The 27,795-nt window shown below is 41.6% G+C and overlaps 1 protein-coding gene across 2 annotated transcripts in view; it reads right to left on the bottom strand.

The window, feature by feature from the left end:
• Window positions 1–11,753, bottom strand: part of ZEB1 (zinc finger E-box binding homeobox 1) — a 203,336-nt gene extending 191,583 nt beyond the window's left edge. The window contains exon 1 of one of the 2 annotated variants that reach the window (XM_084620750.1): window positions 11,653–11,753. In XM_084620750.1, coding sequence (XP_084476876.1) covers window positions 11,653–11,710 — 58 coding nt within the window. In that variant the 5' untranslated portion in view covers window positions 11,711–11,753. Of the gene's footprint in view, window positions 1–9,681; window positions 9,877–11,652 lie in introns of those variants that run through there. The other variant, XM_084620751.1, reaches the window with a different exon arrangement.
• Between the last annotated feature and the right edge of the window lie 16,042 nt (window positions 11,754–27,795).

Genomic DNA, 27,795 nt, shown 5'->3' with positions numbered 1-27,795 from the left:
CAAAGACCTACTCTCTAGATTAGTCTGTAAAGCACCTAGCACACTTGGCACAATGGAGAAGTTGTGGCTGCTTTGAATACCTTTACCAGTTAAATTTAAAAAAAAATAATGGATTAAGGGGAGCTGGTGGATTAAATATAGACTTTCAAAATATTTAATACAGTCTCTGAAGAGATGCTGTTAGAAAGAGTTGGGAACAGACCTGACATAAATCTACTGTCAGACTTTAAGAACTGGGTAAGAGGAACAATCAAAAACGGCTATTTCTCACTGAGGACAGAGGTTGATGTGGAAGTGCACCAAGACTGCTTTATATTTTAGCGACACAAGGTGGTTTATTGGACCAACTTCTTCTGGTGAAAGAAACAGAAATTTTCAAACTACACAAAGCTCCTCTACAGATTAAAATGAGTGAAGTGGTAAAGTTTACCGATATAAAACGTTAAGTTACTTAATGTTAAAAAGGAAGCTAGGACACAAGGAGTGAAGCAGATGCAAGCTGCTGTGTCAAAACCCGCTTTTAATGTCAGGTGTGTCAATATCTTTGAAAACAGCATCTTGTATGCCTAACAGCAGTAGAGCCATTTGTTGAAGCTGTTAGCATTTCCTGCCAACAGTTAGTGTGGCAAGAGAGACAAGGGGGAAGAAAAAAAAATTCATCAATACTTGCTGGTTCTTGTGCCTGCTGGACCATCCAATACCTTCCTACGGGGAGCTTGTCTCGTTGTTTCTTGCAACCACACCTAGTATTGTGGAGGCTGGTGGGAGACATGGCAGTTCTTTAAGCCTATTCAACCTAGACTATTAAAAATCTAAGTGGAATGCCTGATACCAGTTAAGATTTTCCCGCAGTTTGCGTAAATATCAAGAGAACAGAAGTCTTTATAACACAAGCAATGTCTGTAGGATGCCAAAGCTGGAGTCTCAGGAAGTTTCTGTAGAGAAATCCTTATAAAAGTTTGAGAAATTCAAAGTTCTAAATTGGATAGGTTAGAGGTGAAGGTTGAAATTTAAGGTGCAATGTCCAGTTAGAGAAAATAAAAACTTGTAAAAAAAAGATTGCAATATGAATTTTACAATTTCCTGAACTTTCTGGAGGTGATTTTGAAAACATTTAGAAAATAGACAAAAGTTCTACAATTTAGAGGGAAATCTCTCTCACCCACACCCAGTAAAGGCCTGTTTGCAAGAAAAATGCAAACCATTTATTTTATTTGTTCTTGTATAGAATGAGGAGGAGGTAGGGAAAGGCACTATGTATAGGATGGAAAGTTTCCTCTTTCCCTAAACAAGGCTCCAAAACAAAACCAAAAAAAACAAAACAAAACAAAAAAACCCCCACAAATAAGTTACTAAAGAACATTATTCCACAGGGAGAATTTTATAACGTCCTTGATTTGACATCCCTGACAAGGAATTAGAACAGATTCCGTAAATGGAAGTCGTTAGTCTTGGTTTGTTCAGTATCATTATCGTTACCAACTGAGCAAGCGTAGTTTATCCATGTTATAACATGCAGAGTTTAAGCCAATCTCTTATTAGATGAAGTAAGAGGTATAGGATACTAGCAAAAAATCTTTCTGTATATATTGTAATTATTTAAACTTTATAATACAAACAACAAATCTACAGATGAAATTCAGAGTATAAACACACACTGGAACCAAAAGTTTGAGCTTCTAATTCACTAATGGTATCTGAATTAGTTGTAATCTCTCAAAAGACTTAAGTATAGCTGTGGATGACTCACTGAAGTAATCCTCACAATACAAGAGTTTAACTTTGGCATGGGAACTATTTTTTCTAGTCCCTTTTCACCACTCAAAAGTTATGAAATTCCCCTGCACGACGGTCTCATAAAAGATCACCCCTCATCTCTGCTACAACCTAGAACACTTTCTCAAAAGCAGAAAGAAATTGATACAGATCCTATCAGGTTCTCTTCTGACGGGAGAGAAAGTTAATAGGTAGACATCAAGAGAGAATCACTGTATTCTCTTCTATCCACACCCTTTTGCTGCAGGAATCAACTGCATCTGGGGATTTGCTTTTGCTACTCGCAACACTTCCTCATGGCAACCACAGAGTGAACCTAATGAGAGGGAACATCAGTTCTGTTCTGTTGCAACTCCTGGTGCTGCTGCTAGATAGCAACAGGAGCAACAAGGCACAGGCAAAATTCTGTTAAGGAAAAGCAGAGCAGAAGGCTGGACCAAAGAAAATGTTTGCCAGTCTTTGGATGAAGTCAAATCCAGAATTAGTTTGACTGATGGTCACTGTGATATGTAGCCTTGGAAAATTAACAAACAAAATGATGGTAAAGAAATCTCAAAAGACAACCTTGAAAGGGGACTGGGGTGGGGCAGGGGCGCTCAGACTGAAGTGTGGAGAGAAGCTGTGCACAGACACAAATTAAGTATGTATCTGGGAGTAAGGGAAGCGGAGTCTCCCACTCTCCCAAACATTTTCAGATGGAGAATGCCACAATGTTGGTTTTGCTGGCGGGTTTAGTTAGAATATTTTCTTTGAACTACTAGTCCAGCTTGCCACCTTCATCTTAGCAAAAATAACTCTCAAACCCGCAAAAGCAATTTTCTCCTTTTTTCTGGGTCTCTTCTCTAATCCATTCCTTCAGATGGAGAACATTTCCCACCACCACCACCCCTTTAAGCTACCACCATATTTGTTTGTGGATATTTTGGAATCTTATTTTTCGTACTCCCTCCAAAAGTTCCTCTATGTTGGCAACCTCTGTACAAAAGGGGGTGGGCATAGCTGACACCATCATCCATCCACACTACTCTATCAGATGCAATTTAGTGAATGGGATTTTCCTAGAATGATGGGAAGCATTCACAAACCAGGCCCTGAATGCACTAATTTTTCAGCACTGGACCAGGCAGCAGGGGTACTGATGTGTTCTTTCACTTGACCATCGGTGAAACTACTATCCCACTCCCTTGTTTGTCAGCAACATCCCCTCTTTTTACTCTTCACCAGAACAGCCCCTGTAAATACGTCCTCCACAAGAGCAGCAGAGCGATAGATCACGATTACACCAGTTTCACTATACTACTATTGCCAGCTACCAGGTCAAGCATTAGAAACAGGAGTAGAAACGGAGACATGTTAAGAACAAAAAGGCATGCTGGAAAACCCAGGATACTTACACCAATTTTACAACACCCTGAAAGGGAGACAAGAGGTCAAATGAAACATGACTGGAGAGAAGCATGAAATGCTGGGTTGGGAGATAAGGATGAACTGACCCAGAAGAATGGTGGTGGAGACCGGTAAGAAGTTCAAAAATATCAGCACCTGGCTCTAATCTAAAAGCCTTTTTCTGACTCTTTTGTATTACCATCTCCTTTATCCTTGCCCCCACATTTTGAAAAATGTGCGTTGTGGCCAGGTGCTGGGAAGAGTCTTCCCCCATCAAGAAAATGAAATTAAACCCTTACTGCCCCACCAGTCTTAAACATAAAAATTAGAGAGTTTCACTACTTTTATTTTCCTCCTTCACTCTCCAGAAGACCAAGGAGAGCAAGTTCTTGTGTAAAACAAAAGTCCTTAAGAGAAAATGCATTCAGAGGGCAACAGTGCTGGTAATGAAATATTTAGACAAGGATTCAGGGACACAGACACAATCACCGTAACAGGGGACTCTGTAAGCTAACATTGTTTTTAAATACTTGGGAGGTGCTAAATACTATGATGGTGGTGGTCCAGGTAAATACCTAGGTAAGTTGTGGGTACCCACATGAATCTAAGTGCAAGTCTGTAGCTTGTTCACCAAATAGGAAGTTTCATTTTTCTGGGCTGCCAAATAGGACTTATCCTAGCCAACACAGCAAAAATTAGAAAGGCACAAAAAGATCAGTAAAAAAATTCATACACAGAAGACATTTTCATAAAAGAGGCAGTTTTAAAAAGACTATGGTTATTTAGTCTGAAGTGGAGAGAGAGACTGAGAATACAGAAGTACAACAATATAGAACAATGAGTGGTTTCAACCTAGTCATGGACTTCCGTTACTCTTTCCTATAATTTAAAAAACAAAGGACACACTTGAAATTCAAAAGCTAAAAAAACCTGATTAAAGACTGATGAGAAACTCCTGTGCATCTCATAATTAACCTGTGGGATTGACTAAATCAGGATATTGGAGGCAATAGCCAGGTGAGATTTTAAAAGATTGCCCATTTACATGAAGAACATGTAAGGAGAAAAGTTAAGGGTTAGCAATCCTAGTGTTTCAAAGCATAAGCTGATCAACTGATGTCAAAAAAATATTTTATACTATTGTCTCCCATTGCACAACCAGCCAATGGCACTATGTTGTAAGAGATGGGTGTATACTTTTCACGAAAAGATCACCAGGATAGACCACCATAGAGGCAAGGTACCAAACTTCAGTGACAGTTGGAATGCTCCCATTTCCCCACCCTCTACAAAAGAGTAAAGGAATAGCTTTTTCTTCAACACCTCCCAATGTTTTCCTACAACCAGTTATCCCCTCTACCCCAATCAAACTACACTCCTTTTCAGTAAATGAATGAAAAGACAGTTCCCCTGTCACCAGAGATTAGTTTATGATGCCCTTGACTTCACCCACAAGTCTACATATTCCTCAGTTAGGATGCCAGCCCTCCGCCCAAACCCATGATCCAGCGTTGGTGGTGACTGTACAACCAGCAACCACCTCACCAGGCCACCCTACTCCTCAGAGTGGCCTTCTCTGCTGCCCTGTCCTAAAAGTAGCAATTCCCTCTCTTCCCTCCCCACCAAGCAGTGATGATACTGGAGATGTCCAGACAGTTTAGGAAGACATCACCAAATAGATTTATGCTGTCTCTTTTCACACTTGAATGACTATGCATGCAGCCATGCTAGAAATGAGGGCTAGAAATTTTAAAAATAAACATAATTCAGCAGATGTTTATTGTGCCTACCTTGAACAGGTGGATTCCAACCCAATTCATACCTAAAAATGAAAAAACCCACCATGCTGCTACTTTTTTCTGGCAGATGCTTTCTGAAACTAGCAATTCCAGCCATCCAATAGTGCTCTCTCTCTCTCTCTGAGCCACAGTCGACCAAGAGCAGGTCAAGCAGTCTCCTCCCCTGATAGAACTCATATATTAACCATCTAAGTAAAGACTCACACCAGCTACTCGGACACCTGAGAAGATTTAGACTGTTAAACACTGGTTAGCATTCTTTACAGTTCAATTCCCTCATTCATTTTATTTTATTAGTGTCCCTGCCTACACTCTGTTTTGCAATAGATTTATTGCTTGTTATGCTGTGCAAAATCAAGGTACAGAACTTTTGCTCCTCATTCCTTCCACATCGACTTTAAATGTAGGAAGAGTCATTCATGAAGAAAGTGTCCTAATTTTTTCATTAATCATTTTTAGTTGGTTTTGATTAAGTACCACTGCTTGACATGTATGGTACCTGCACCTTGATATGTAGGAACAGAACTTAATATTTGTATGTATTGACTTTAAGTCAGTCAAAGGGGCTTCCTAAGCATTTAATAGGCATTTGCCAAATTCTTATTCTAGATCCATCCCTTTTCTTTAAAGCTCTCCCTTCACCAGAGAGGATGCACACTCTTGATGGCAAAACATGGACTGGGATTCAAGGGATCTGGGTTCAATTCCGGTCACATGTCTACATGTGTGACCTTGGGCAAATCACTTAAGGGCTATATTTTTTTCTAGAAAGCTCACTTCCCATTTAGGTACCAATATGAACTGGCTAAATTTTCAAGACAGGTCAGCACAACAGGTGCAGAGTTCTTAAAGTCTGGTTATATGTGGCAAAATAGCAACTGCTGGGTGCCGAGCACCTTTATAAATCAGTTCCTTATTTACGTGCCTACAAAGAAACTTTTAAAAATTTGATCCTATTTGTGGGTACATTTGAAAATGTAGCTTTAGGCCCTTTGCTCAAGGTCACAAAGAAATCTGTAGCAAAGCCAGGAATTGAACCCAATTCTCCAGAGTTTCATCTTTTTGGGGCAGACACTGTGTCTTCCGTGTTTGCGTAGAGCCTACCACAACCAGGACCTCTAGGCACTACAAAAGATAAACATTTTTAACATTAATAGCACTTGTGGCACTTCTATGGTCACAAGAAGGTGTGCCTCATAATAAGTGATATGCATAATCAGCTCTCATTTGTCTCCGTCTTTGTAAAAAATACAGCAACCAATTAAAAGCAACTAATTTTTATTAACATAGTGGCTGCAGCTAAAGGTTTGAGCACCTGAGGGTTTGTTTTTGTTTTCTTTTTTAAAACCAGCAGGTTGGATAGTCTCAGTCTTAGCAGTGTTTCCTCTTGTAAGTATTCTGAATAATTGCTCAAGCAGATATTTTGCTCAAGGATTTAAAAAAAAAGCCACCAAACTGCAGTCACTGTAATGCTAGTGACATATATGTAAGTGAGTTTAAAAAAAGGACTATAATGAAAGAATATAACATCCCTAGGAATAGAAGTGTAAATAATGGTTTTATAATCATCAATATCCCTTGCTGAGAATATCCCATGTTTCTGTAGTCATTTCCACATGTGCAAAGGCACAATACCTGAAATATGTAAAATGATGAGAAAAGTATACAAATCTTAACAGAGAATAATTAAGAACAGATGAACCAACACTATGCCACCTCCCTCAGGAAGAGCTCTGTGTAGCTTGAAACTTTGTCTCTCTCACCAATAGAAATCGGTCCAATAAAGATATTGCTTCACCTGTCCTGTCCCTCTAACCTCCCTCCTAAAACAGAATATAAATTCTACCAATAATTTAATTGCCTGAACTTTATCTTCTTTTGTACATACAATTATTAAGGAGACAGGCTCATCTAGATACCAGGCTGATAACCACTGAAGACATAAAACCCAAATTCAGAAGTCAACAGAAGCTGGGACACTCGTACAGAGCCTGATGCAGAGCCCAGTGAGATCTATGGAAAGACTCCTATCACGCTCTCAATGGGGAGGAATATTTGACATGATAAAAGGTAACTCAAAACAAAAGACTCATTCAATTAATTGAACACCCACCTCCCCCAAACATCTAAACTCCTGATATAAGAAAGCTGATGCCAGGCTGAGGAAGTTAATTTAAGCTTCTGTAACGTATAGTCAGACTTAAACTTCTATTCCTCTACATAGAAGCTTGTCTGCTTGCAGTTTTTCATTGAAAAGTGCTGTAAAAATTAAAGTGAAAATATTTCTGCTATTAGAAGTAAATAAGCCGATTAACTTCAAATAACAGGCTTTACATCCATTTTTATACTAGACACAAACAATCCAGAAGAAAGTTAAAAAGGAGAAAACTGGATTTGATTTTCAAATGGTCAAAAATTGCATTTAGTTTACATGAGATACTGGATTTCTTTGGATTAATTCAACTGGCTGAGCAGAACCTGTTCACTGTCCCTAGAATTTTAACTTGGGCTACATTCCTCAATTCCCAAATTGCAAGTTTAAATTAATGCTGGAGTGAAAACAGGATACCTATTGGGAAGGTTGGGGGGAGAAAGGCATGAAAAAGAAAGTAGTATCCCAAGTGTCACAAACACTTGACATCCTGCCAGTTGTTAACACCTTGAAGGTAACAGCCATGTCATACTTTTGGTTTATTTGGAAGCAGTGTTATTTTTAATCTGTATTTTAGCATACGGAAGATATATAATTATATCATAAAATCGTAAATGAAGAAAAAAACAATTGTAAAATGGTTAGTCACTAATAAAAAAGCTTTCCTGAAAATGTTTGTCTATTATTGTTAGAAGTAATATTATGTATTAGTATAAGTGCAAGGTTAGAGAAAAATCCACCTTATTTTTAATTTTGTAAACATGATTGTGGTGTGTGGCTAGTAAGTTTCACATGTTCCTCTGCATGTAGAAAGACATATTTTTTAAAAGTGGAAATATTTTACCAACACAAAAAGCTGGTAAAGGTACTCAATGTAAGATATAGCGCTCACAAGGTGTCTGTAGTTGTGTCTAAACTCATTTTTTGAAAATTACTATTTTGAATTGACTGTCCATTTAGCCCTCCTGCAGAAGAAGTTTATTTAAACACTGTGATAGAAATAAGTAATAGTTGTTGCTTTCTGACTTTTTAATTTAAAGGACATTCACCATCCACCATTATTAATCATTACCATAACAACCATTTAAATAAGAATTAAGCAACATGCATGCTAAATATGCTAATAAAGTCTTTAATTGAAGAGGTGTGACCTAAAGCCATAGGAACAAAACAATATCCTTAGGCCCTGAGCCTGAACATTGAACCACACTGTTGGACCCCTGTGCCTACACAGGACCCACTGACTTCTAAAGGGCTCTCTACACAGATGTAAGGGTAACGTCCATGCAGATCAGACTGAAGAATCAGGGCCTTCTTCCTGTCCCTCCTCCCCTCACCGGCACAAAAATACTAAACAAAAAACATACAATCACTCAAGAGTCTTTGTGTTGCTACTGTTTATAGTCTGGTAATTTAATTCTAATTATACAGACACACTATATAGACATTTATTCTTTGGATCTTTTTGTGTGTGTTATGCTGCTCTTTAATCAATGGTTTATTGAGGAATGAACTGGAAGTACCAGATATTGGTTCTACCAGAAAGCTTTCACTGGCAACAATCAGATCTTTCGCTAGAATCCAGTATTGGCTGTAGAATCCAGTATTCAAAAGGCAGCAAAGGAACTAGCTCCAGAGACAGAAAGGTGTACAGCTGTCTTTCCATCCAGAGTTAATGTACCAGAATGGCAGCCATAAGTTTGGACTCCCAACAGGGGAAGAAAGGAGAAAAGGATAGGTATTTTAAAAAAAAGAATTAAAAAAGGTAGATAATTGACAGCATCAAAAAAGTCATGGTAAATCAATTAGAGCTTGTATGTGCCTCCATTACATGAGCAACAGCTTTAAAGTTTAGAGTACACAGTTTGGTGTTCTAGCCATACACTGCTGACATCCAGTAAAATGTCCTGCAGGGGGAAGAGATGTAGAGGGAGAAAGGAACAGAGTACAAATTAATTTACTGCATATGCCTAGTAACACAGTGCCTAGAGGATCTACTGTTCCTTAATCTTAGATTAACAAAAAGATCTCTATCTATAGTACATTTAGAAGCTTGCCACAGAAATAATGTCAGTTACTTATTTGTGCTAAAGGTTTAACATTTTTTCTATCAATTTTCTTCAGTAAATATTTGCAAGTCAGACATAAGCCCACTGCCCAGAAATCTCTATTATCCAGCATCTATTATCTATCCTATCCGCATGCTTCAATACACATCTTAAGAAGTTATTTTTAATTTGCAATAAAAAAATTCTAGACAACAAAATTAGTTAATAAAGAATAAAACGCCTCCGATAACAAAAAGGTGCAATGATGAGGACCAAAAGTGACGAAGATGAAAGACACCTGAATGGCCCTATACACCTTTTGTTTTCTGCAAGCGATGCACGCTGCAGACAAAACGTTTTGTGCTAAACAGCCTCAAATCTGTTTTCTAATATTAAGCACAAAGGAAAAAACACTGACAGCAAGCGTGGTAAATAAATCCCTCCCTAGAGAATGAAAGCAGCAGACAGGAGGGGGCTGACATGCATGCAGGAGAAAACTAAACACCATCTTTTTTTCTACCTGCACAAGTTGCCATTTGCTGCAGCGATCGAGAACCTCTTTTTCCCGTTGATTCCAAAAGCTAGGTTTTCGGAAAAAAAATATCTCTCTCTCGCAAGTCATCTGTTGATATGCTTTAAGACGATGATATTCATATCACGGGATCTTTAAGATAAAATCCATTTTCTTTCCTGCTCAGGTAAACATGTTTACTGCTCCCGCACAGACACTGGGTGGTTCAGACTCACATGTCACACACATGTCGTCAGCAACAAGAAAAGCCCCTTTCTCTGATCATCAACGTTTTAAATAAGGTGGAAGAGAAAAGCACTTTCTAAACTTACCTTTAATAAAGCCACAACAACTAAATATAAGTACTGACGTAAAACAGGAAATTAAAAACTGCAATTTTAAATACACCGATACTTGCTATAATAAAAACATCTTCCTACAGTAAAAATAAGAGAGCCACGAGTTCAGAACGATCAGATCAACTTGTTAGTCCCTTAAAAGGCCAATGTTTACATACGCATTTATATACCTAAACAATTCGAAGCAGTGATCAGAAACATCAATTCCCTCGCTCAAATATATTAAAAATAAACAAAATAAAAACTGTTCACGCGGTAAGAATCACAGCTGAAAGCCTTCCTATCCGTGACCCTACACAGGAAATGCCACATAAAACCTAAAATTGCCAAGGACGGTTACAAAACCTCCCGTTTAACATCCCATTAAAAAGAGTTACTCCACCAACAGAGCTGTTTCCTTATTTTCTGAAGATAAACACGGAGTAGGAGTTATGAGCGTTTATTCCCCCCTCTATTTATCCTCAAAATGCGTTTTGAAGTAACACACGTACCAAAAAAACAGCCCCTTAAGTCTGAAATGTAAATGTAATTCCTTATATAGACTGCAGCAGTTCAGACACACAGCAGAGAGGCCCCTGGCCAAACCGTTACCACCCATTATTATACAAACAGGTACCTCCAAAGCCAAAGGAAGGGAAGAAACTTCACCGAATCGCATTCCCTCCCCCGCCACTCCGACAGAAACCCTCCCTTCCCCGCCACTCCGACAGAAACCTATTTGTCCCGACAATCCTGCAGAGATCGGGACTTTTTTAGGGAGGAGAAACAGCCCAGTCAACGGCCGCAAACAGAAATAAACTTGCGCTGCAGTAAAGGCGGCTCCAAAAGTAGCAAGCGGGCTATTTTGGGGGGTGGGGGAGGTTCCCCTCTCACTGCGGTCCCCCGGGCGTGGGGGTGAGGGTGTTTTCCCCGCAAATCGATAATGCACTGCAGTACGCAACAGTGCCTCCCCCCGGGCCGCAGCCGGGGCCAGCCCCGCAGCCCCCGAGCGCCAGCAGCCCCCCCTTCCGTCACCCCACTCCGCGGGTGGGTCCCAGTCACCCCAGGTAACGCCTCACACCAGCCCGCGAGCACGCGGGGAAAGTACCGCTGGGGACAGAGACAGCCGCCCCGGCGGCAGCGAGGGGGGCGCCCCGCTCCGGCCCGGGGCGCGCACGCTGCCCGCCCGGGGCGGAGGCGCCTGCCCCCGCTCGCTCTCTCTCGCACCCAGGTAACAAGTTTGGGAGTTGGGCTGCCAGGGCCGGCCGAGCCTCCCCGCGCTCGCCCGAGGGGCTCGGAGCCCCGCGAGGGGGGACCCGCAGCCCCGGGGAGCGGCAGGAGAAGGTGCTGCCGCTGCCGGGCGTGTGGGGGAGGCAGCGTGTAACGGTCCCGGACAGGCGGCTGAGCGAGGAGGCACCACTAGGCGGAGGAGGGAGGCAGGGAGCGAGCGCGGAGGGAGGGAGCGAGGGAGGCACCAGGTAGCGGATATAACGGTGCAGAGGGAGCCGGGCACCCAGCGAGGAGCAGCAGGGAAATTACTTTCTACTTCTCCCGTCCCCCCTGCACTCCGGGCGGCCCGGCCCGGCCCGGCCCCGGAGCCGGCCCGGCGCGGAGCGGGCCGCTGCCCTACGGGCTGACTGACCGTTATTGCGCCTCGGGTTCGCCTGCTTCCTGCGCTTACACCTGGGGCCATCCGCCATGATCCTCTCGCTTGTGTCTAAATGCTCCAGTCACCTCCTCCCCCTCCCTCCCTCCCCTCCCACCCCTCCCCCCCGGACCTGGTTTACGACACTGGGTGGTTTTACTTTTACATCACCTTCCTACACCTAGTTCTCGGCCGGAACCTTGTTGCCAGGGGAGACGGGTGCTTTACGGCAGCACGTTTGAACGGGGAAGAGGGAAAAGTTCCTGCCTCAGGTGCCGGGGCAGAGGGGAGCGCAGTGCGGGCTGTGGCGCCGACCCGGGGATCGGGGGCGAAAGAGGGGCGGGGGATCCCCGTGGGTCAGAGGTATGTGGGAGGGGGATCCCCGTGGGTAAGGGGTGTGCGGGAGGGGGGATCCCTACCGGGGGCGGGGCGGGGCGGGGAATCCCATGGGCGGGAGGCGAGAGGGATACCCTTAGGCCCGGGGTGTGCAGGAAGGGGATCCCCACCGAGGAAGGCGGGGATTCCTGTGAGCTTGGGTGTGTGGGAGGGGGATCTCCCCGGGGCCCCGTGCAGAGCCGAGTCGGGGGGTTTTCCGAGTGTGACGGGTATGCTCGTGGGCAGGGATACTAATGTCTACAGCAAAATTATCGGATCAAAATCCCCCTTCAGTCATCTCCAGAAGAGAGAGACTTAGTTTAAAAGTTATGTTCAGTGAAGGAGTCTTTGCTCCCCCTTCCACCCCACCCCCCCCGCCCAAATGGGCCTGTCTCCTTCCCCAAAGACACTAGGGGCAGGTCTTACCTCTTGTCTTCCCCATGAATCTCTCTCTCTCTCTCTCTCTCTCTCACCATCACCCTCAAAATAGCTGGACAGATTTTGCAAGTCAGGGTTTGTTTGGTGTACAAGCCTATAGAGAAGATCTGATTTACTAAATAAAGCACTTGGTGTTAGGAAATAAAAGGTTAACTGAGGCCAAGAAGAGAGTTAAGTTTGACTTCCCAAGTGCAAAATGGCAGAGGAGCTCCACTTGTAGTCATAACAGCTCCAGAACATAATGTATGTTACATATTTGTCATTTTCTTCTCCACTTGTATAGCATGATCTCACTTACCTCTTACCATAATCTCCATCACCATATAGATATGAAGTAACTGATTGATTTGTCATGTACTTCAAAGTAATATGGGATGATTTACATAAATGATGTTGATATTGCATTACAGGGCTCTAATCAAGAAAGAAAAGAACTAGAAGAAAAGTGAGCTGTCTCCACAATGTAAAGAATTTGTCAAATATCTTTTTAACAAACCATATTTTCTACTTTACTGGGGTGGAGAGGTTATACACACCAAAAAGATGCTGTTATTTTTAAAATTAAAAACCCACATATTTCTTTATTTAATAAATACCTTCAGTAATTAAAACATTGAAAATGTTAGACATTTGATTGATCTTTCACCATTTATGCTATTTGTTTACTTTTTACATTTCACTCAGTTTAGAGAACAAAAACAAATTAGTCAGTTTCCCTCTTATTTCTAGTTATTCTCACTTCCTTGTTCTCATGCACTCGAATAATTCTGTGATGTTTAGGTTGCCAACACTTCTGTGAATGGTTAAATCTGAACAGAACACAGTAAATTTCAGGGAAAACATTTCTACTTGTATTAGATTTTTTAAAATAATTTTAAAACTACTAAATCTGGGGCCTAAATGACCTTATCACATTCCGTTAGGTAGTCTGTGTATTCATGTACATATATGACTTCATTTTATAGAAACAATGGGTTTTTAAACTGAAGTGACTTTTTCTTAATTGAAAAATGACAGAGAAAGCTGAAACATGAGATTCCACAGATTTCTCAAATATTTTCTCATAACGCTGATCTATATAAGCTAATTTTTTGCAGCTGTGTATTTGTTCTATACATTGTGTTAAAGGGACAGGGCAGTCCACAGTCTCAAAAGTGTATGCAAGTTATGGATTTATTTGTTCAGATGCCTAAGTATGCCACAGCTCTCATTTACAGGCACATGTCAGCATTGTTTGAGTGTGCATGCTTCTGAAAATTTGGGTACGTTTAGGCTCAGCATTTAGGGGCAGATCCTTAGCTGGTGTAAATTACCAGAGCTCCATTGAGTTCAGTGGAACTATAACAGTTTATGCCTGTTAAGGATCTGCCCATTAGACCTTTTTTTAAAAGGGTTACAAATCATAATAGAAATCTTTTTTATGAATTAAAAGTTTCTGAAACCCAAGTACATGGGTACCTTAGAATCACAAAGTGAAATGGACTATGAAATACAAGTGAAACCCTCAGTAAAATATTATTGTTAAAAGTGAGTAAATTACAAAGAGTAAAAAAATATAAATGCTGAAAAGTAAGACAGGGTTTTAATTTTGTCTAGGGCCCAGTCCTGCAAGCTGCTCTGCATACAAGCAAACATCCAGTCCTATGGAGCACCTTTCAGGTCAGGGCCTAAGTACAGCCCAATCAGCACACAGTTGTGGCCCATATGACATCCTCAGGGCTATACAGGTAGTGTATATATATGCATGTATATATATATATATATAGTGTGGATGCAGCCTGCATAACACATAGAGAGCTACATATGCAGCCCACAATGGTAAATAGGTTGAGAACCACTGCCCTAAGGTATTAGTAACACAGGTAATAAATTTAAATGCTTGTAATTCTACAGATGATGTTTGTCCTGAGCGTCGCTTGTGGAGTACTGTGCTAGGATTTCAGTCTCTTTAAACTTGTGATGTTTTAGATGGCAGTTGCAGAAGATGGGGAAAAAAATCTGATGTTTAATTCACCATTCATACTCTCTTTATTCAAAAGGTTTATAACATTTGTCTCTTGCACGCACAGTACCAAAATCCAAACTTCTCCTTTGTATGTGTCCTTCAGTCAGCTTGTTTTGATTCTGTTTTGTAACTTGTCATCTTTGGGGGGAAAAAATCACTTTGGCTCTTAGGTTTAAAGAAGCTGCGATTCCTATCAAGGTGCTTTCCTCAGGCTGCTGAGAGGGAGAAGGGAAGATTATTTCCTTCTCTAGAGCCTCTTGATTGTTGTAGGAAGGTATCGTTTCTCGGCTTCTTTATTTCTCCTTGAGCCTACTGGCTGCTCTGCATGATGGGGTATATCTTTTGCTATTCTTGACTTTCCTCAGCCTCACCTCTGAGGTTTTGTTCAGTTTTATCTGATACTCCTTGTGAATAGTTGCAGTGCTTGTTCACACTTGTCTCTTGGAGATTTGTAAGCAACAGCACAAAGACAACAGATGACATTTGTTGTCATTTTCTCTGCTGACCACCAGTTTGTGAAGAGCAGAAGTGAAACTGACAGGAGCATTCTTAATTTTCATACTGCTGCTGCTTAGAAATAATAGGAGGGACACTGGAGTGATCTGTTTGTAGTCACATGAAGACAGCACTGAATTAGTTTACATTTGGATGGTTAACTGCCACCAAAAGGATTAGCAACTAAAAAAAGAGAAGCTAGAGTTTGCATAAATTGATGGATTAGCCCACAACCACCACTTGAAAGCCTCCCAGTTACCATTAAGAAGTAGATGAGTGGATTTTTTGAACCTTGCTATATTTAATCACCAAGCAACTGCGGATCTCAGCCTCTCATGAAGAATGCCATATACTCACTATACTGTTTTTAAAAGTTTGTCACAATAAATAAAAAAGCCATCGTCAAAGATGATAATTTGGCCTAATGAATCTCTTCTGATTCCTCATACAGGCCAGTTAATTAAATGTTATTACTGCATTTATAAGATGCCCATCACTGTAGAGTCTAGGCACATCTTACAAGGTTTAAATTGTGTCAATTTATATTGTAAATAAGAATTAAGAAACATGAAACTCCTTATTATCCTCATCTTTTAATCTGATTTTTCAGCTAGGAACCTAGGAATTAATGGTTTAATTATTTGTAAACGTCTGGGCAAAGAGATGTATCTTGTGGCTCTTTCTAAACATAGCCTGGTTTGTAAGCATATTTCTTTATAGAAAGAATTCCAGAGATGTGGCCAGCTACCAAAAATACCCAGTTTTCAGCTCCATATGAATATTATACAAATTTAGTTCCAGTTAAATATGAATTTAATTTGTACAATATGGACATAATGTGCTTGAAACTTTTAGGCTTGAAAGTCTTTGGTTGGGAGGGGATGCAAACTGTGTTAAGAAAATAATTACAAAGTCACATTAGTGTAAGTGCATTGTAAACCATGTAAAATGGGAATATTTTGTGCTCATGGTTACCATACAAAATTTTTTTATCTATTAATATAAGTACTTATTATTGTATTGTATAATTAAGGATCTTTTCTTTATACAATTCAACAAAAAATAAAAAATTAAAAATATTGGGTTTATCTACTTTTTATCCTCTCAAACTTTTTTTTCTCTATTTGAGAACTTTACCATGAAATTCTCTCTCTGTGTTTGAGTCTTGTTGCTGAACATTAATTGTGGTCCAACTATCATCCTTACCAACCTGAAAAAACACCACGTGCAATTTATATAAAAATAATTATATAGTTCTACAGATCTCTCTAGTAAGTGAAAAGAGACTTCTCAGAAAGTCGTAAGCATAGTGAAAACTAGGGTTAAGTGCCATGAAGCACCACTTGTGTAAATTATACCTACTATGGGCTGGTCAGACTTTTGTGTATTTTTCTTTTGAAATTTTCTTTGTAAACATGTAAAGAATCATACATATCCAGACTACTTCCCTACCATTTTGTTTGTCTTGCGTACTTTTCACTCGCATTCCATTCCCAATGCTGTCACAGATAGGTCTACTGTTAGAAGGCAATTAACCCAGGATGATGCTCTAAGCCAATTTTGTGATTTATGTAGGAGGGTACCATTGTGCTACTTCATTGTATAAATTTAATGAATAGGACAAACAGTGTCTAATTCTCCACTCTTACACCAATTTTACTCTGGGGATCCATGCCCTAGTGTGTAACATGTATGAACCAGCCATGTGGATTTACAAACACCCTCCATAAAAAAAATACTATTTAGGAAAAGGAGGAATGTAATCAAGGAAGTTCTACCACCATTCCTCTCAGGGTTCCTTCCCCACTCTGAACTCTGGGGTACAGATGTGGGGACCCGCATGAAAGACCCCCTAAACTTATTTTTACCAGCTTAGGTTAAAAACTTTCCCAAGGCACAAATTCCGCCTTTTCCTTGAACAATATGTTGCCACCACCAAGTGATTTAGACAACCAGGGAAAGGACCACTTGGAGTCCTATTCCCCCCAAGCCCTACACCCCCTTTCCTGGGGAAGACTTGAGAATAATATCTTCACCAGTTAGTACAGGTGAACACAGACCCAAACTCTTGGATCTTAAGAACAATGAAAAATCAATCAGGTTCTTAAAAGAAGAATTTTATTTAAAGAAAAGGTAAAAGAATCACCTCTGTAAAATCAGGATGATAAATACTTTAGAGGGTAATCAGATTGAAAATACAGAGGATTCCTCTCTAGGCAAAACCTTAAAGTTACAAAAAAATGGGATAAACCTCCGTCTAGCAAAGGGAAAATTCACAAGCAGAAGAAAAGATAATCTAACATACCTTGCCTGGCTTTTACTTACAATTTTTGTAATATGAGAGACTTTTAGGATGGTTTATAGGAGAAGGAGTTTTCTGACTTGTTGCTTCTCTGCTTTCCTCAGAGAACACACCAACAAAGCCTTCCCTCCCCCTCAAGATTTGAAAGTATCTTCTTTCCCATTGGTCCTTTTGGTCAGGTGCCAACCAGGTTATTTGAGCTTCTTAACCCCTTACAGGTAAGGAGGAATTCTAGGCTACCCTTAGCTGTATGGTTATGACACGCCCCCCAAATCACAGACGGTGCTGGACAGCCTGTACCACACTGGCTGTGATTTCTTCCTGGAGCGCTAGGAGAAAACAGAATTAAGACACATGCACCTCTAGAGATACAACTAATTATATAAAAACTAACAATATGTTCCACATTTCAAGAACAATTTTAACCAGTTGATTCTGGGAAACTTTCACTGGAGAGTGCATCAGCCACTTTGTTAGAAGCTCCTGAAATGTGTTGTATTTCAAAATCAAAATCTTGGAGAGCTAAATTCCACCAAAGAAGTTTTTTGTTATTTCCCTTGGCGGTATGAAGCCACTTCAGCACGGCATGGTCTGTTTGCAGGTGGAAACGCCGTCCCCAAACGTATGGGCACTTTTCCAGAGTGTACACAATGGCGTAACATTCCTTTTTGCTGATTGACTAGTGACTTTCCCTCTCAGACAGTTTCTTGCTGAGAAACACGAGAGGATGTAATTCTTGATCTGGTCCTTCCTGCATTAAAGCTGCTCCCACACCACGCTCGGACGCATCTGTGGTTACTAGGAATGGTTTGTCAAAATCTGGGGCCCTTAGCACAGGGTCAGACATGAGTGTTGCTTTAAGCTGGTCAAAGACCTTCTGACACTCTTCTGTCCACTGAACTGCATTTGGCTGTTTCTTTTTGGTTAGGTCTGTCAGTGAGGCGGCGATTTGGCTGTAGTGCAGTACAAATCACCTGTAATATCCAGCCAAGCCTAAGAAGGATTGGACCTGTTTCTTTGACTTTGGGACAGGGGACTTTTGGATAGCATTCACTTTGGCCTGTAGGGGGTTGATAGTTCCTTGACCCACCTGGTGTCCAAGGAAAGTCACTTTGTTTAGGCCTATTTGACGTTTTTTAGCCTTAACAGTTAGCCCTGCCTTCCTTATATGCTTGAAGACTTTTTGCAGATGCTCCAGGTGTTCTGCCCATGAATCAGAAAAGATGTCCACATCGTCAAGGTAGGCAACTGCAGATTCTCCCAATCCCGCTAGGAGACTACCTACGTCTTTTTTGAAAGTGGCAGGTGCATTTCTCAGCCTGAAAGGGAGCAGATTAAATTCATACAGCCCTACATGGGTGACGAAGGCTGACCTTTCCTGGGCGGATTCATCCAGTGGTACTTACCAGTACCCCTTGGTTAAATCTAAGGTAGAAATGAACTGGGCACATTCTGGTTTCTCCAATAGCTCATCTGTGTGTGGCATTGGATAGTTGTCTGGGCGAGTTACAGCATTTAGCTTACGGTAGTCCATGCAAAAGTGTATCTCCCCATCCGGTTTGGGAACTAGAACCACTGGAGATGCCCATGCACTGTTACGGGGGCAGATTACACCCATCTGTAGCATGTTCTCCCGTTCTATAGCAGTTTTGGCTTGAGGAGACACCTGGTACGGTTAGGCTTTAATTGGGTGAGCATTACCTGTGTCAATGGAGTGGTATGCCCGTTCGGTCCGTCCTGGGATGGCTGAGAACATCAGTGCGAATCTAGTGCACAACTCTTTGATCTGCTGGCACTGAATACGTCCTAGGGTCATTGAGAAGTTCACCTCTTCCACGCCACTGTCACTTTTTCCTTCGTAGTAGACACCTTCAGGCCACGCAGCGTCATCTCCTCCCTGGGCTGTAAACTGACAAACCTTTAATTCTCTGGAATAAAAGGGCTTTAGAGCATTAACATGGTACACTTTTGGTTTTAGGTTTGAGGTGGGGAATGTTATGAGATAGTTAACAGCTCCCAGGCGCTCTTGGGTCATAAATGGCCCTTCCCATGACTCTTCCATCTTATGGGCCTGAAGCGCCTTCAAGACCATGACCTGGTCCCCTACTTTAAGGAACGTTCTCTGGTATGTTTATCATACCAGGCCTTTTGCTCTTCCTGAACATCTTTTAGGTTTTCTCTAGCAAGGGCTAAAGAGGTTCGGAGGGTGTTTTGTAGGTTGTTTACAAAGTCCAGAATGTTAGTTTCTGGAGAAGGCGTAAACCCCTCCCATTGCTGCTTCACCAACTGTAATGGCCCCTTAACCTTGCGGCCATACACAAGTTCAAATGGTGAAAACCCTAATTGGGATGTGGTACAGCCCTGTAGGCAAAGAGCAACTGCTGCAATATTAGTTCTTCTTCGAGTGATTGTTCATGTCCATTCCAAGCAGGTGTGTGTGCGCCACAAGCACGCCAGTCAGAAGATTTTTCCGTAGCAGCATCCGTAGGGTTGGCCTGGGCGCCCCCTGGAGCGGTATAGGGTCCTGGTATAGGGCCCTGCCGACCCTCCACTCCCTCAGTTCCTTCTTACTGCCCGTGACAGCTAGCTGGAACTTTGCTCACTGCTTACAGCAAGCGCCTTAGCAGTGTCTTTTGTTCCTAGTGCACATAGTTGTTCTCTATAGTTATAGTTTTCTCATATAGTTAATAGTGGTTTGTTAGATCGCTCATTTTCCCCTTTGGGAAATACTAGGCTATCCTTATCTGTATGGTTATGACAATTCCAAATACATTCTCTTTCCAAATACATTCTACTACTTTCTTCCTTTTCTTTCAGCAGAGTGACTCATTAATTCTGGGCTCATGTATTTGATTATGAGTAGCTCTTTCTTACAATATCCTGGAGCTTCTACTTTGATAGTCACTCATCTATAGCTTGTGATTTACAGTAGCAAAGTAATTTACCAAAAACATAATTATTTTCAGCTTTAAGTCACCATGTCTGAACTTGTGGCTGCTCAGATTACAATTAGAGGGCAAATGGGTTAACCAGTTTTATGGGCAGCACATTTTTCATTTATTCTTTGTCTATGTTTATGATGACTTGGATAAGTGTCCTTTCCAGCATATTATTTAATTAAACACTAATGTGTTATGAATATTTTTCCATATGGTTCATGTTTGTTTCCTCCTGTAACTTGCATTCTGTTTCTGATTTAGCTCTATTACCCACCCTCTTCCTTGCTGTCTCAAAATATTGTGCTGTTGCTTGTTTGGCTCGCATTTGGAGTTATTCTGTTTGTTGTGATATCTGTACAGCTGTCTCACTCAGATCTTTAGATGCAAACTTACAATCCTTTTCTTTATTATTTCACTACATCGATTTTTCGTTGTTTTTTTAATTTTTGAAACACATTTTCTTGTTCGATGTCATTCACTTATTTTCTTTTATTGCAAAGTGCTTAATATGTTTGCAAAATTTGTAGATTTGGAGCTTGTAGCGTGTCTTCTGAATAAACAGTATTAACATAAAGAGAACCAGAAAAGGAATATAACCTCCACAATAAATACACAAAAGTTGGAATTGTTTGGTTTTGGTGTTTTTTTATAAAAATCACAACAAATAATCAATCATTATAAAAAGAAGACTAAGAACAGTGTAATGGTTATGACCTAAATTTATGAGACATGAGATGAAACATTAAGGTATTAAACATAGTGGGCCTGATTCTCAGTTGTGTAAAGGAGCTTTAGCCTCCCACTGGCAGTGCCAAGGTATCTTAGGATGAGTGTAAATGAATGATGTAAAGGAGCCCTAGCCTACCTGAAAAGCAGGCTCTATGGGTCAGATTCTCTGGTGTGACTATTTGACACCTCATCAGCAGTATACTCTGGCTATGAAATTGGCTTGGTGGACCAGGGAGAATCACCTCAGTGCAAGGTGATTCTCTGCTGTAGAGCTGATGTAGGGACTTGTGCACCTCATACATACCCTGCTACTGACATAGAAAGGAAAAGAGTTGTGACTGTCCTGCATCACACCAATCAACTAATTTTTTTATCTTTCTCAGCCTGGCAGGCCCTCAGGCTGTTCTAACATAGTGTAGGGGGACCAGTTCTGCAGAGAGCTGCAGAATCAGGAGAGTGTAAAAGTGAGCTTAAAGCCCCTGTGCAGATCAGCTTCCCTACAGGGTGGATATCTGTGCACTTGAGTCTAAACTCAGAGTTAGATAACACTTACACATGCTAACTGGGATACTCAACAAATTGTTGGTCCTCAACAAATTGTTGGTCCAGGACAACACGCTCAGCCCTCGGCTAAATCACAGATATTCGTGTCCTTGAACAAACGTGGCATGTACACTCGACCATGTAAAAAAGTTGTTGGCTAACTTGAGATAATTTAGCTAGAGTTAAAAATTTTGGTATAGACAAACCATTTGTGGGTGAAAGATATTAATCTAGGGCCAGATTTGCTAGTATTTACTAAGGCAAAACTACAGGAGTCTATCAGAGTTGTGCCTGAATAAGGACTGAATGAGACTTCAGAACTTGGTCCCTAGATGATAAAAATCAAAGTCATCAGGAGTGCTAAAATGAAGAGTTGGTTAACTGGATCATATTTATTCCTGTTTGCAATATAAATTAAGTGTTTGTAACCAGTTATTCACATAGCTGGCTCCCTGGATGTCTTGGCTAATGCACTATTTAATAGTGATGGTAACTAATTGTGCCACCCTTGCAATCAGCCCAAAGCAACACATCGTTGTTTTCCTCTAACTAGGTTATAAAACTTACTTGGCTGCGTTTGTGGGACTGTCTTAACCTTGCCTGTGTAACCTAATTAAGTGGTTGTTCCTGCTTCTAGCTTTGTGTGATAAAACATCTCTTAGTGCATTGCTCGACATATGTTATTCTTTGTGTGTGTGTGTCTTCTGGGCATTATCCCTTACTGAGGCAGTATGCTCTCCATATTCTCCCAGAATGCACTGATATACCCATAGTTAGGTAACAAAGTATGTGCCACCTACGTTATTGTGTTATGGGGAAAAAATTGCTATGTGGACACAATCAAACTGTTTGTGTTGTAACCAGGTCAAATTTTTACAAAAATATGGTGTGTTTAGCATAGACAGGGCCTAATTCTAAACAGATTTCTATCTACCCGATTATTTAAGGAAAATTGAACAATCCACAATTTAATTTGACTTCCATATGTATTTATTAGGTCATTCAACTATAACTTGCTTTTACATTGTAAGACTATTAGTTTTGTATCTTCATTACATCAAATTCTTAACAGATGAGCTGCTTCTCCATTCTCCCCAAACAGATGCACAGCAGAGCCAATCCTAGACAAATGATTTTGGAACCTATTTTCCCAGTCTCTTTCCTGCTGTGCAGTGATAGATTACCCCTTGCTGTTGACTGGGACAAGACTGGAAATAAAAACAAACATACATACCTACCTCCTGTATGCTGCCTAGATGGAAGTGCAAAATTCTGCAAACAGGCAACTCTTCAAGTATATAGAAGAATGCACTAGATGCAGTGCCCAAGTGATCAGGGGTCATCAAATGGGCCACAAGAACACACAAAACCAAATCAGAATCAAAATATTTTATGCAAAGTCACCTATGTATTTCCTCTCTTGCCATGACATGCTGCCCTTCATTTGCTGCTGTGCAAAGCCTTGGCCTATTGGTTAACACATCACTGCTGCTGTACTTTCATAATCAGTTCTTACACAGCAGAACTTCTATATGTGAAAAAACAAAAAAAATATTATAAATAACACTTTAATGAATAGTTTCAGAGTAACAGCCGTGTTAGTCTGTATTCGCAAAAAGAAAAGGAGTACTTGTGGCACCTTAGAGACTAACCAATTTATCTGAGCATAAGCTTTCGTGAGCTACAGCTCACTTCATTGGATGCATACTGTGGAAAGTGTAGAAGATCTTTTTATATACACACAAAGCATGAAAAAATACCTCCTCCCACCCCACTCTCCTGCTGATAATAGCTTATCTAAAGTGATCACTCTCCTTACAATGTGTATGATAATCAAGATGGGCCATTTCCAGCACAAATCCAGGTTTTCTCACCCCCCTACCCCCCACACAAACCCACTCTCCTGCTGGTAATAGCTTATCTAAAGTGACCACTCTCCTTACAATGTGTATGATAATCAAGGTGGGCCATTTCCAGCACAAATCCAGGGTTTAACAAGAACGTCTGGGGGTGGGGGGTAGGAAAAAACAAGGGGAAATAGGTTACCTTGCATAATGACTTAGCCACTCCCAGTCTCTATTCTGGGGGGGGGGGGATGAGAAAACCTGGATTTGTGCTGGAAATGGCCCATCTTGATTATCATACACATTGTAAGGAGGGTGATCACTTTAGATAAGCTATTACCAGCAGGAGAGTGGGGTGGGAGGAGGTATTTTTTCATGCTTTGTGTGTATATAAAAAGATCTTCTACACTTTCCACAGTATGCATCCGATGAAGTGAGCTGTAGCTCACGAAAGCTTATGCTCAAATAAATTAGTTAGTCTCTAAGGTGCCACAAGTACTCCTTTTCTTTTTACTTTAATGAATGAACAACTATAACAAATCTACTATCAAATAGATTTATATACAGATAAATACACATAAATGCTTCACTGAAAGAACATTAAGGTTGCAAAAGTTAAGCACTCAGAAGTTAGGATATTCCAAATGCAACCTTAATTTGTCCCCCTTGTGTGTATGTGTTATATGATACAGTCTTTTAATTACATGATCACATATTATTTTTTCCACAGGACCCCTGCCTCATTCACTGCATAGAATGGGTGGTGCTCAGTTAATGAACAGCTATTCAATCATTTGTATTATCCTCATTTTTTCTCAAGCCCTATTTACTGCACACTATTTAAAACCTGCTCTGAAGAGAGAATTATTAATTAGAATTGTGTGGAAGACAGATATTCTGTTTCATAGAGGATTTGGAGATTTTTAAATTTGGCTTTGTTCTGATTTGAAACTAAACCTGAACATTTCAAAGCTCTCTGTGAAAGAAAATTCTGAATACTTCCCTGATGGGAGGAAAAGACAAAATATCATGGAGCAGATTCAAATTTCTCTACACCTTTTGTTACCTCCCCATAGGACCTCAATGTGCTCATCAGGGAGGTGTGTCTCCCCCTTTTCAGCCTTAAGAATGTCAAGGCCATTAGTTTCCCCCTTACTCTACCTCAGAACCGAATCCACAATCTGATATTTAAGTGCATGGTGACAGACACGTTAATATACCACCTTGGTTCCCATTACCTAAAGAGAAAGTGTACCCCAATGCAAACACCACTCTACTGTTCCATACAGTTCATATAGACACATACTGTACCCATAAACCAATAGGTACTATGTTAGGGAACCTGATGCAGAATATTGGCAGGATTAGCAGTTCCCCATATCTAGATGTTGAACACATTTGTTCTTTCAGGGATACATCTCCTCAGAGAGGTCAGAGGAACCTCAATACATCTGATTCAGTGCTCCTGTCATACAGTCATAGAAGATCAGGGTTGGAAGGGACCTCAGGAGGACATCTAGTCCAACCCCCTGCTCAAAGCAGGACCAATCCCCAACTAAATTATCCCAGCCAGGGCTTTGTCAAGCCTGACCTTAAAAACTTCTAAGGTAGGAGATTCCACCACCTCCCTAGGTAATGCATTCCAGTGTTTCACTAGTGAAAAAGTTTTTCCTAATATCCAACCTAAATCTCCCCCACTGCAACTTGAGACCATTACTCCTTGTTCTGTCATCTGCTACAACTGAGAACAGTCTAGAGCCATCCTCTTTGGAACCCCCTTTCAGGTAGTTGAAAGCAACTATCAAATCCCCCCTCATTCTTCTCTTCCGTAGACTAAACATCTTCAGTTCCCTCAGTCTCTCCTCATAACTCATGTGTTCGAGTCCCCTAATCATTTTTGTTGCCCTCCGCTGGACTCTTTCCAATTTTTCCACATCCTTCTTGTAGTGTGGGGCCCAAAACTGGACACAGTACTCCAGATGAGGCCTCACCAGTGTCGACTAGAGCGGAACGATCACGTCCCTCGATCTGCTCGCTATGCCCCTACTTATACATCCCAAAATGCCATTGGCCTTCTTGGCAACAAGGGCACACTGCTGACTCATATCCAGCTTCTCGTCCACTGTCACCCCTAGGTCCTTTTCCACAAAACTGCTGTCTAGCCATTCGGTCCCTAGTCTGTAGCTGTGCATTGGGTTCTTCCGTCCTAAGTGCAGGACCCTGCACTTATCCTTATTGAACCTCATCAGATTTCTTTTGGCCCAATCCTCCAATATGTCTAGGTCCTTCTGTATCCTATCCCTCCCCTCCAGCGTATCTACCACTCCTCCCAGTTTAGTATCATCCGCAAATTTGCTGAGAGTGCAATCCACACCATCCTCCAGATCATTTATGAAGATATTGAACAAAACTGGCCCCAGGACCGACCCTTGGGGCACTCCACTTGATACCGGCTGCCAACTAGACATGGAGCCATTGATCACTACCCGTTGAGCCCGACAAGCTAGCCAGCTTTCTATCCACCTTATAGTCCATTCATCCAGCTCATACTTCTTTAACTTGCTGGCAAGAATACTGTGGGAGACAGTGTCAAAAGCTTTGCTAAAGTCAAGGAACAACACGTCCACTGCTTTCCCTTCATCCAAAGAACCAGTTATCTTGTCATAGAAGGCAATTAGATTAGTCAGGCATGACTTGCCCTTAGTGAATCCATGCTGACTGTTCCTGATCACTTTCCTCTCCTCTAAGTGCTTCAGAATTGATTCCTTGAGGACCTGCTCCATGATTTTTCCAGGGACTGAGGTGAGGCTGACTGGCCCGTAGTTCCCAGGATCCTCCTTCTTCCTTTTTTTAAAGATGGGCACTACATTAGCCTTTTTCCCGGGACTTCCCCTGATCGCCATGAGTTTTCAAAGATAATGGCCAATGGCTCTGCAATCACATCCGCCAACTCCTTTAGCACTCTCGGATGCAATGCATCCGACCCCATGGACTTGTGCATGTCCAGCTTTTCTAAATAGTCCCGGACCACTTCTTTCTCCACAGAGGGCTGGTCATCTCCTCCCCATGCTGTGCTGCCCAGTGCAATAGTCTGGGAGCTGACCTTGTTCGTGAAGACAGAGGCAAAAAAAGCATTGAGTGCATTAGCTTTTTCCACATCCTCTGTCACTAGGTTGCCTCCCTCACTCAGTAAGGGGCCCACACTTTCCTTGACTTTCTTCTTGTTGCTAACATACCTGAAGAAACCCTTCTTGTTACTCTTAACATCTCTTGCTAGCTGCAACTCCAGGTGTGATTTGGCCTTCCTGATTTCACTCCTGCATGCCCAAGCAATATTTTTATGCTCTTCCCTGGTCATTTGTCCAATCTTCCACTTCTTGTAAGCTTCTTTTTTGTATTTAAGATCAGCAAGGATTTCACTGTTAAGCCAAGCTGGTCGCCTGCCATATTTACTATTCTTTCTACACATCGGGATGGTTTGTCTCTGTAACCTCAATAAGGATTCTTTAAAATACAGCCAGCCCTCCTGGACTCCTTTCCCCCTCATGTTATTCTCCCAGGGGATCCTGCCCATCAGTTCCCTGAGGGAGTCAAAGTCTGCTTTTCTGAAGTTCAGGGTCCATATTCTGCTGCTTTCCTTTCTTCCTTGTGTCAGGATCCTGAACTCGACCATCTCATGGTCACTGCCTCCCAAGTTCCCATCCATTTTTGCTTCCCCTACTAATTCTTCCCGGTTTGAGAGCAACAGGTCAAGAAGAGCCCTGCCCCTAGTTGGTTCCTCCAGCACTTGCACCAGGAAATTGTCCCCTACATTTTCCAAAAACTTCCTGGATTGTCTATGCACCACTGTATTGCTCTCCCAGCAGATATCAGGGTGATTGAAGTCTCCCGTGAGAACTGGGGCGTGCGATCTAGTAACTTCCTGGAGTTGCCGGAAGAAAGCCTCGTCCACCTCATTCCCCTGGTCCGGTGGTCTATAGTAGACTCCCACCACGACATCACCCTTGTTGCTCACACTTCTAAACTTAACCAGAGACTCTCAGGTTTTTCTGCAGTTTCATACTTGAGCTCTGAGCACTCATATTGCTCTCTTACATACAGTGCAACTCCCCCACCTTTTCTGCCCTGCCTGTCCTTCCTGAACAGCTTATATCCATCCATGACAGTACTCCAGTCATGTGAGTTATCCCACCAAGTCTCTGTTATTCCAATCACATCATAATTCGTTGACTGTGCCAGGACTTCCGGTTCTCCCTGCTTGTTTCTCAGGCTTCTTGCATTTGTGTATAGGCACTTGAGAGAACTCACTGATCATCCCTCTTTCTCAGTATGAGGCAGGAGCCCAGCCCCCTCGTGCGCTCCTGCTCGTGCTTCCTCCTGGTATCCCACTTCCCCACTTACCTCAGGGCTTTGGTCTCCTTCCCCCGCTGAACCTAGTTTAAAACCCTCCTCACTAGGTTAGCCAGCCTG

Source organism: Lepidochelys olivacea (genome assembly GCF_965140295.1).
Source record: "Lepidochelys olivacea isolate rLepOli2 genome assembly, chromosome: 2".
Taxonomy (NCBI): Eukaryota; Metazoa; Chordata; order Testudines; family Cheloniidae; genus Lepidochelys; species Lepidochelys olivacea.
This window is presented reverse-complemented; position numbering and strand designations above follow the sequence as displayed.